Genomic DNA, 8,131 nt, shown 5'->3' on the forward strand with positions numbered 1-8,131 from the left:
CCAAGCCCATGTTTACCCTGACGTACGTCGGAGGGGTTCAGGTAGTCGCAGCACGTTGCCAGGGGGCAGGGGCCATTGATGCTTGCGAGTCGCGCGACTTGGTCTGCGGGGCAGTCAGTCCCGTCCCACCTTATTACTAGATTGGCGCCTGAACGACCGTGGAATCATGGTTGATGGGCATTGTGGCTTGCTATCAATTCAGGGCATGCGACTACCATATTATAGTAGCTCTCCTGCATAAGCACGACGCTGACGATGATGTCCTTGAAGCCGCCAAAGATGCCTGAAAAGTTGTTCCACTGTAAAAGGTAACGAGCAATCAATAACAGTCCGGCTGTGTTATGGTTTGCCAATGAAATATCATTTGGTGGTTCAGCGCTATAAGAAGAGAGTGAAAGCATCTTGTGGTGTCTTGTGTTCATTCATACTACTTTGCACTAAGAAGCATAATCGATTAAACAGCGGCGTCTATCACATCTCGCAAAGACTTATTCGCCCAGGTCTCTCCTATTACCTTCCAAAGCTGTTCATAGTTCTCCTTCTTGTCCAGCTAATGGGTATGAGTTCTGTGAGGCGCGGGCAGAGATCTGGTGCGTACATTACTGGATTCAAATCTACGCTATATGGTACATAGGTGCAAGCTACAAACACTTGGGCGCCCGGCTTTCAATGTTTCTTCACAGGCATCTATTGGATATCCTAGTCAAAATCGTCGTACATCCGATTTTTCACCCATTGAATCCCCTTCATCTCCCACGACTGCTTCTCCGGGGTCCAAGCCGGGTCAAACGTTTTCATGTACTCCGTGGACATTCTCGATCTGGCCACTTTCATGATCAATGGGCACATAACCATTAGAACCGTATGAATGGTGAATCCGTAACCCACAAATGCACGATCCAGAGCCGTCAGATTGCCATCCCCTCCTCCGGCTGGGAAGCGCCCGATCGTGAAAAGGGCGATAGTTATGAGATGCGCGAGGTTCCACACCCAAGCGAGGTGGATAAAAAAGGACTGGACAATTGCGAAAAAGTTCATGACGAGCTTAAGAATCACGCCGGCTCGCGAAAGCGCTGATAATTTTGCGTATGTGGTCGCGAGAATGGCGATACCGAGGCCAGTGGTGCCGAAGTATAGTAGCAAAGGGACTGCTACGTTGCACACAGCTAAAAGAACCCAGAGAGCGCCGGTACCTTCCAAAGGATCAGGACGTTGATGTTCCAATACCTCATCTTCCATGATCTCTGCAAAACTGAAATTAATAACGGGTGCATTGTTTCCTGGGTTGGTAGGGAGTAGCAGGTGCTTACCTCGCTCAATATGTATCCCCCAAGATTTAGGTAGAGCCTTTACTTCTCGAGCTGGCATCTGCGCTAGATCGTGAGAGATACTCTGTACATCGTGGACATCAAGATCCACGAGAGTTGCCGTCATGGGACAGTCGTACACAATCCGCAACTTGCCACTTTTGCTTTCTAGCAGATCATCCAGTGCACTGGAGTCTGGTCGAGTAGAGACCAAGTCTACCCCATCAGCACGGGCCGTGTGATCAGGTTCGGAGACCTCCTTTTCAGAGTTCGAGCTGTCCAATTGTTCGTACGTGATACGATTGGCGCGAAATACTGCACCAGACACTTTTTGACAAGCAATGTCAGTTCCCTCCAAGAGCTCACGACACGCTCGATCGCTGCTTATTTGGAAAGAAAAGCAAAGAAGCCCAGCCTCTTGCACGGCGAACGTGTCTCCAGGCCTCCGATGAAGCTCGATGATGGCTATTTTGTCCTGCGAAGGATATCGCACAATGAAACGAATTGGTGGTGGCTCTTGGCGCTCCGTCATGAGGAATTCCACCCCATTCTCTTGACCTTCGCCCGGGCCTAAGTAATACCCTCCCTCCGTGACCTTCAGCCGAGGTGCGTCTGATAGCATGTTTCCTGCAGGGTAGAGAGGGAGCCAGCGGTCTCGATCTTTTTCAGTAGGACCCGCCCTGGGGATCGTGGAGTTCAGAAATAGTGAGAGGGGTAAATACTTCAAGCTGTTGAGAATAACACGCATCCTGTCTTGCGGCTTCTCCATCTGGAGTATGGTGTGTGCGCCAAGACGGAGTAGGTTGGCGAGAATAACGTGGATATCCTCACGCTTCGTTGTTGTTCGCACGCTTAGTTCGTTCCAGCATCGAACAAGCTGGTCAAATGCTACTTGTGCCTCGGACTGGATTTGCGGGTCTAGCAACGCCACTGATGTGTTATTGGTGTTCGTTGATAGACGCGTTATGAGTGGCCGTGATATTGTTGCAACGATGGCAGTCTCAACGTCATATAGCATAGACGCGTTGAACCTCAATCTTCGCTTTACGAAGAGTTTGAAGAGTACAGCGCTTGCCAATTCACGGGTGAGATGCAGAAGCGTAGACTCGAGATGTTCTCCCAGCCAGGTGCTGTATCCAACCTTCATTCGCAAAGGATTCAGTCGACCGTCAGAAAATTGGAAGTTGAGGAGCCCCGCCAAGCAGCCTTCTTGGAAGGTCCAACATCTCCCCATCCATGGGCTGACTTCTAGTCGAGCAATCTGCTCGCAAATTTTTGAGTCCTGGATTGAAGTGTGGGCAAAAGATGAGTCGAGCACAAGAACTTCGTAGGCAGAGCTATAGATCGCGGCCATCTGGTTGATGGCACGGAATTTAAGGTCGTCGAACTCCTTTCCAACTGGAATGCAAAGTGTGTCTAGCCAGAAATAATTGGCAGGTTTGTTCAAGCTGCTCGTTCTCCGAAAGTCAAAGTTGAAAGTGGGATACGAGTACCAGGATGATTCTTCCGGAGGCTTCGAAGCGTCAACGTATTCTTGTAATCGTCGTATCTGGCATTCTGGAAGCGAATTGGCTTTGGGATTACCCAAACCATCAGACCAGACGTGGGAGAACGCAACGTAACGCGTCGCTGTGTTCATTCGCGTCACCTCAAGAACCGGGGGTTCGCCTACGGCAACCTCTTTCGCCCTCACCACTGGTATGCCGCCTGCTCTGATGATCTGGCGCATTTCATCGTCAGGGAAAGATAGGTGCGAGCATGAACAGCCCGGATGAACATGTCTCGTGACGTAGTTACTCATGTCGACATTGTTGGCCACACACTCTGTCTCCGTGCATGATCCATGGTTGAGCTGGGACGACTTCTTGAACAGTCGACTGAAGTAATACACAGTTGCATAATCATGCGACGACAAGATATGCTTAATCTTGAACGGGCACCACCCTTGTTGTCTCATTTGCTGTCGGAGTAGCAATTCAACCGACGACACCGGTGGGACTTTTTCATTTTCATTTTCTTTTTCATTCCCGTCATGCTTCCAATCTAGTTGCTTCCGTTTCCCACCCGCCAAAAGTATCATTATTCCAGGGGAGGGAGTTAGGATTTCCGTAAGAATGCCACGCAACGTGGTGCATAAGACTGTGATCGATAACACAATTCTTGGGATCGTATCAACCTCCAAAGCTTGCGGTAATCGTTGCAGCTCATCACAGGTGTTCAACACTTTGCCGAGGAATTCATAACACCTTTGAAAGTCCGACCACAGAACATCTTCAGTCAGGCCAGAATCGATCGTCGCATTCTCGTCCATAAATGCCGGGTTAAGAACAGGCGCAACCTTAAAGCGCAGCCACTCGTCCAGCAAAGTCTTAAATGGCACTGCAGTTACAAGCTTCGTCACAAGGACTTTTTCCTCCACTTGCATCTCTCCAGTATATTCGAAATGCCGAAAATCGACAGGTTTCCCGAGGAACTCGGCCATGACGCCAAAATAAAGCCATGATTGAGCGAGTGCGGCGAGGTCGTGCGCTCCCAACTCGCGCCAGTCGCCGTCGGGGACAGCTCCATATGCTTGAGGGAAAGACCAGAAATCAGCGTCATATACATATTGCAAGTTTGCCACGAATGGTACGTCCATTGGCTCCAGGCCGTCGGTCGGGTGTGGAATGAAATCCATCTTGATAACCGCCGCTTCAAGTCGATATAGCTCGCTGCTGCTGCATTCGTCACGAGTCTCCTAAGCAGTCAGACGGACTGTCTTTGTAATGCACAAGTTTGGCGGCATCTTTCAAAACGCAAGAATCTGCTCGCGGCAGCAGCTTAGGCGTCGTGGGAATTTTTGCAATTTGAGGAGCTGATCGACTGGAGGATTCAGGCGCAGTGTCGCCTCCACGTCCACCTCAAACGCCCCCTGAACGATACACCCTTGTGCAATATCGTGTTGGAGCTGTGCCGCAGGCTCGCAGCCTTATGAGGGTGGACTTAACGCTGCGGGCCGCGAAGGAACCCCAGCCTGAGTTTCTTGTGCTCACTAGTGAGTGTGTCCATTGGTGAGTTAGGGATCAGGTCATGTGCAGTGCAACCCGATAATTTCTTTTGGCCGCAGAAGCATGGATTTACATCGACCACGGCGGCTAATAAGTGCTCCCCTTATCAATTGTGTTGGCATCCACAGAACCAATCAGCCACCCCGGCACAACAGCGTTGAGTCAGCCAATAGGAATGTAGGACTATAAAAAGAAGTAAGATTTAAAAGGGTATCTTCCTATGGCAAAACGCCGGCAACGCCGTGTAATTGTTTCCGATGGGTTGGCCCAGCCAGAATTGCAAGGCCAACCGCACCGAAAAATCATTCGTGCTTCCCCAAATAGTAGATGAAGGCGCAGTGTTACAAGATTTCGACTACTCGAGCCAGAGGCGGGAATGTGCATCTAATGCCTCGTTCCAGCTTGGAATGCATCCATTTCCGATGTTGAAGGCGTTATCTTCGCTGGCAGAAGCAGCAAAGACTGCAGCGTGGGCGCCGACTTTATTTTCGCCAATTGAAGTAGGACTCTGAAGTCTTCCACGCTCAGAGGGCGTGAGCTGCGATGCGACATAATCGTAGAGATATGTATATGAACGATTGGGTGAGCTGAGCGATTCCTAACCACTCTCAATTTTGCGCTCCCCAGTCGATACCTCATCAGACTGACGTTTTCCCTCCTGTTCCAGGTCTTCCTTGATCTTGCGATGTGCGTACCAGTTGCTACGCCACTCTTGGAACATGCTCTCCTTTTCCTGCGAGTGGAGGCCGCTTAAAAAGACATGACGTGGATCACCATCGGGAAATGGCTGCCCGGCGAGCATATCTCGCCACATTTGCTGTTCCAGAGGCATCTGCTTCGCCTCCTCTTCACCGGCTTCAGATACGTGCCTGCTGTATGGGAAGAAGTTCTTGATGATCTCACCAATGTGGCGATACTTCGAGTCCTTGGGAGGCTTGGGAGGCCAGTTTGCAGGCTCGTATGTTTCCATGCGCTCCAGGTCCTCATGGAGTGCGCTAAATGGTGCGAGTTAGTCTGAAGTGATACACAAAGCAGAGCTTATAGGTCTCAACGTACCCGAGATGACCTTGTAGCAGATAGCCTTGTCTCTCGAGCTCTTCCGCAAGCTCGAGTTGGTGGTTGTCCATAAGAGATGTATTTGGAACCACAATGACTCTGGCGTCAATGTCTAAGGCTTCCAGTATCGTACCAGCACCTGGGAACCGTGTTAGTTGCACAGACATTCAAAATGCACAGTCGGGACAAATGGCCAAGTACGAACCAGCGTGCGCCATGATAATGCCCCTTCCGCGGGCGGCCTCGCCTGATTTTGCAGTGGAAGGTGCACATTCCAGAAAATAATCTTTCATCTTGTCGGTGTAAGTGAAGCCGACGATGTCAATCCAGTGGCTGTCAAAGCCTCTTTGAGGACGAATGCGCTCGAAGAGCTCTAGATCAGGGCCACACTGAACGACTAGACGATTGAATTTGAGTTTTGCGAGTGTCTCTAGAAACTTGTCGGAAAGAACCTCGGTGATGAGGCTCTTGAAAGAGGCAATGGATCCAATGGTTACAAACATGGTGCGGAAGGGCTGGCGGTGCTCGGGCTCAGCAGCCGCGATAGCTGGGTCCGCCATGATGCGACCGGCTTCGGTCTTGTTGTGCTTTTCGTAGGGGCTTTTGATGATCCAATTAAACTGAGGTGGACGTTGAAGTACAGCCTCGCACAAGAACAACTCTAAGCCCAGCTGTTCATCCCCTCCTTTGGACAGGTGTATTAGGTATTTGGCCTAGTAATTGTTGATCAGATTGATATCCTAGCGAGAGTAATTGGAAGACAATGAGAGAAGGCAATAGGCTGGCCGTGACTTCTTGTCTTTCAAAATCTCTATAATGCAGCGTTCGAGACTCGATGAATGGCGTAGTGAATTTGGAAAGTCCGAAAATGAAGTATTCACAAGCTCCGGCAAACCAGAGCATTGAAACAAAGTAGTAGTACTTACCATCTTTCTTGAGGTGGATCATGCCCAATTACTAGCGTCTTGTGGCGGTGCGGTATTGTGTCTGGATGAAGTCGTAGATGTGGCTGTGCAGATCACCGTCTGGGGTCAAGAGGTGTGAATGAATTGACGAATCAAAACTCGCAAAGTTCCTTCCATACCGTCTTGCTGGGATCAATTTTAGTGGACCTCAACCTGTGTACCGTCCAATTGTGGCCCGGGCTCCGGAATTTCTCACCCGCCGCCAGGCCTGAAATTTGTCCAGGTACGGAAAGCTGCGATTCAAACTAGGTGATCGAATTGCCCCAGCCCAGCACTCACCTTCTCTTACGCGGCGAAACTGCTTATGAGCCATCGACAGCCATGGTCGCCGCCGTACAGTCCCTGAGGCTGTGTGCGCGAGCCTGCAGCCGGGCACCCACCACCACGACCACCACACAAAGGATAGCAGCGGCCTCGCATTTCACGAGCTCGAGGCGTCCGTTCTCCTCGACGCGGGCATGGCGCTCCGACGACGTTGACCGCGAGCAGCAGTCCAGCAAGCCCGAGGGCTCCAATGCTGCCGCTCCCTCCACGAAAACTCCCGTGCCCCGACTCAGGAGATCCGACAAGGTCGTGCTGGCTCTCCAGGAAGGCATGACCGAGGATGAAAAGGATGCTTTCAAGCGGATTCTCGAATACACCGACGCGCACGATATGAAGGTGCCACCGCGCCGGGGACAGCGTGCGACTTTGGACCCTGAGGAGCTGGAGGCCCAAGCAGATAAGATTGAGGAGTACTTTCAAAACGTCAACAAGCTGCCCAAGGAGGCGGATGATGCGCTTAGGGACCTGGAGCAGACATTCAACAAGGTTGACGAGATGGCATCGCCAGTCATGGCAACGGTGCGCGTTGGCAAGAATTCTTTCTGGGGAGAGGACGAGGAGGATCAGGATTACCTTACCAACGACATTGACGAGGACGATTTCGGCGAGGAGGACATGATGAGTATGGCGCATGGCAAGCTCGAGGAGCACCGAGAGTACAGAGAGTACGCCCGCATTGCAGCGTGGCAAATGCCGCTGCTTTCAAGTGAGTGACACCTGCTTGGGCATTGCCTAGCTCTAAAAAGTGTCTCTTGGGTTCTGGCTGACAAGTATTTCTCTACAGAATTGGCTCGGCCATTTGAGCCTCCGACCCAGGAGGAGTGTCTCCGATTCCGATATACCACGTACATGGGTGAGAACCACCCAGCACAAAGCAAGGTAGTGGTTGAGTTCTCCCCGAGAGATCTTGGCCTCACTTCCGCACAACAATGGAAGATGAAGAAACTCTTGGGCGCTCGATGGAACCCAGAGACAAAGATTGCCAAGATGAGCTGCGAGCAGTTTGATCACCAGGCTCAAAACAAGAGATACCTTGCTGATCTCGTGAACAAGCTGATCGTAGAAGCAAAGGTAGGTTGTAGTGTGTCCTAGTCGACTCTATTTGCCCAATCGCTGACCTTGATCTCTCCCTTGACAGGACGAGACCGATACTTTCAGGGACGTTCCACTTGACACTAGACACCATAAAATCAAGACGAAGCCAAAGTTTCCCAAGGAGTGGTATATGACGATTGACCGAGTCAAGGAGCTTGAGGACCAGAGAGAGAAGGCATTGCTACTTGATCAGGCTAAGGAAGATGCCGGCTCGCTTGTTGATGGTTCCAAGGTGATTGAGACACATTTCAACAAGCCCGAGATGATTGCGATCTCGGCACGACCTCGAGGTGCACCAAGCCTATCCCCGAGGAGACGGTAGACATAGTGGCTTGGG

General features: G+C 51.0%; 3 protein-coding genes across 3 annotated transcripts; 1 reads left to right on the forward strand and 2 right to left on the reverse strand.

Annotated features, from left to right (window-relative positions):
- Positions 1-699: 699 nt before the first annotated feature.
- On the reverse strand, positions 700-3,984 carry PFICI_07251 (uncharacterized protein; the record flags this gene model as incomplete). Its single annotated transcript, XM_007835832.1, has 1 exon — positions 700-3,984. One exon carries the CDS (start codon positions 3,982-3,984, stop codon positions 700-702), a length of 3,285 nt encoding a protein of 1,094 aa, XP_007834023.1.
- A 968-nt stretch (positions 3,985-4,952) lies between these two features.
- On the reverse strand, positions 4,953-5,970 carry PFICI_07252 (uncharacterized protein; the record flags this gene model as incomplete). Its single annotated transcript, XM_007835833.1, has 3 exons — positions 4,953-5,349; positions 5,411-5,549; positions 5,616-5,970. The coding sequence occupies 3 exons, from the start codon at positions 5,968-5,970 to the stop codon at positions 4,953-4,955; spliced, it is 891 nt and encodes a 296-aa protein (XP_007834024.1).
- A 726-nt stretch (positions 5,971-6,696) lies between these two features.
- On the forward strand, positions 6,697-8,116 carry PFICI_07253 (uncharacterized protein; the record flags this gene model as incomplete). The annotated part of the gene is made up of 3 exons (XM_007835834.1): positions 6,697-7,405; positions 7,484-7,770; positions 7,838-8,116. The coding sequence occupies 3 exons, from the start codon at positions 6,697-6,699 to the stop codon at positions 8,114-8,116; spliced, it is 1,275 nt and encodes a 424-aa protein (XP_007834025.1).
- Positions 8,117-8,131: the final 15 nt, after the last annotated feature.

Source organism: Pestalotiopsis fici (genome assembly GCF_000516985.1).
Source record: "Pestalotiopsis fici W106-1 unplaced genomic scaffold PFICI_Scf_4, whole genome shotgun sequence".
In the NCBI taxonomy this organism is placed as follows: Eukaryota; Fungi; Ascomycota; class Sordariomycetes; order Amphisphaeriales; family Sporocadaceae; genus Pestalotiopsis; species Pestalotiopsis fici.